Source organism: Olea europaea, unplaced genomic scaffold (genome assembly GCF_002742605.1).
Source record: "Olea europaea var. sylvestris unplaced genomic scaffold, O_europaea_v1 scaffold41502, whole genome shotgun sequence".
In the NCBI taxonomy this organism is placed as follows: domain Eukaryota; kingdom Viridiplantae; phylum Streptophyta; class Magnoliopsida; order Lamiales; family Oleaceae; genus Olea; species Olea europaea.
The window spans coordinates 1-1,025 of NW_019261255.1; the positions used below are offsets into that span (position 1 = coordinate 1).

Consider the following 1,025-nt stretch of genomic DNA (forward strand, 5'->3'; position numbering starts at 1 on the left):
AAGTAAAAAGCCGATTTTTAAGGATGTTTGGTGAATGATTCTGAAAGGAATTTATAGCTACAAAATCTATTTATTTTGTTGAAATTTACAGCCATGTACTACCAAGGAAGCTCAGAAATCCAAGCTGATGGTCTACAGACACTTTTTCTGATGAACCCTAATTATGTAGGGTATTCTGACAATACAACAGTACAGAAACCGGCCAACATGCTCTTTTTTAACTCCGCCGCCATGGAGGGACACGCGGTCACCACTGCACAGATATCTCACGCCCCGCTGCCTCAGTCTCACCACTTTGTTGGTGTCCCACTTTCTGCAGCCGTTGGATCGCCCAATACGTACTATCACAACCATTCCTCAGTTCTTGGCCAGCAAGAAATTCAAGCCTCCCATGGTACAATCCCTCGTGTCCACTACAATCTATGGAAGTCGGTTGATCAAGCCGGTGGTGTAAATCAACAGAACTTATCTTCTGGGGTGGCTGCAATCAATTCCGGTGACACTAAGGACGGTGGTTCCCTAAGGCCCGCGGTGTCACCGAAACCACAAGAGTTATCTTTGACCCTTTCACCTGAACAGATAGGCTATAGGTCTCTTCCTACAAATCATGATATCATTATACCACCGAAACCTGGTTCATCTTCATCGCTCTCTGCTGGGTCTAATGGAGTCAGTAATCTGCAAAGTGTGATTTTGGGATCCAAATATCTTAAGGCTGCTCAACAGCTTCTCGATGAGCTCGTAGTCGTCGGAAAAGGCACAAAAATCTGTGGTGTGGGGGCCGGAGAGGCAGCAGAGAAACGGAAGATAATCAAAGAATCGACAGGTGTCAATGTTCAGGCCTTTGGCATTAAGGGTTGTGAAACTGAACTTACAACTGCTCAAAGACAGGAGATTCTGATGAAGAAAGCTAAACTTATTAACATGTTAGATGAGGTACTCGTGTCTTCTTTTTCCCTTCTCTTTTTCTTTATTCCATTCTGTTTTTTCTTTCTTGAATTTGTGCTTATTGCTTTTGGATACCA

At 43.7% G+C, this 1,025-nt stretch overlaps 1 protein-coding gene across 1 annotated transcript; it reads left to right on the forward strand.

Moving 5' to 3' along the window:
* Nucleotides 1-6: 6 nt before the first annotated feature.
* On the forward strand, nucleotides 7-1,017 carry LOC111387650 (BEL1-like homeodomain protein 1; the record flags this gene model as incomplete). Its single annotated transcript, XM_023012223.1, has 1 exon — nucleotides 7-1,017. A coding segment is annotated over exon 1 (924 nt), but the record flags the coding sequence as incomplete, so codon positions are not given.
* Between the last annotated feature and the right edge of the window lie 8 nt (nucleotides 1,018-1,025).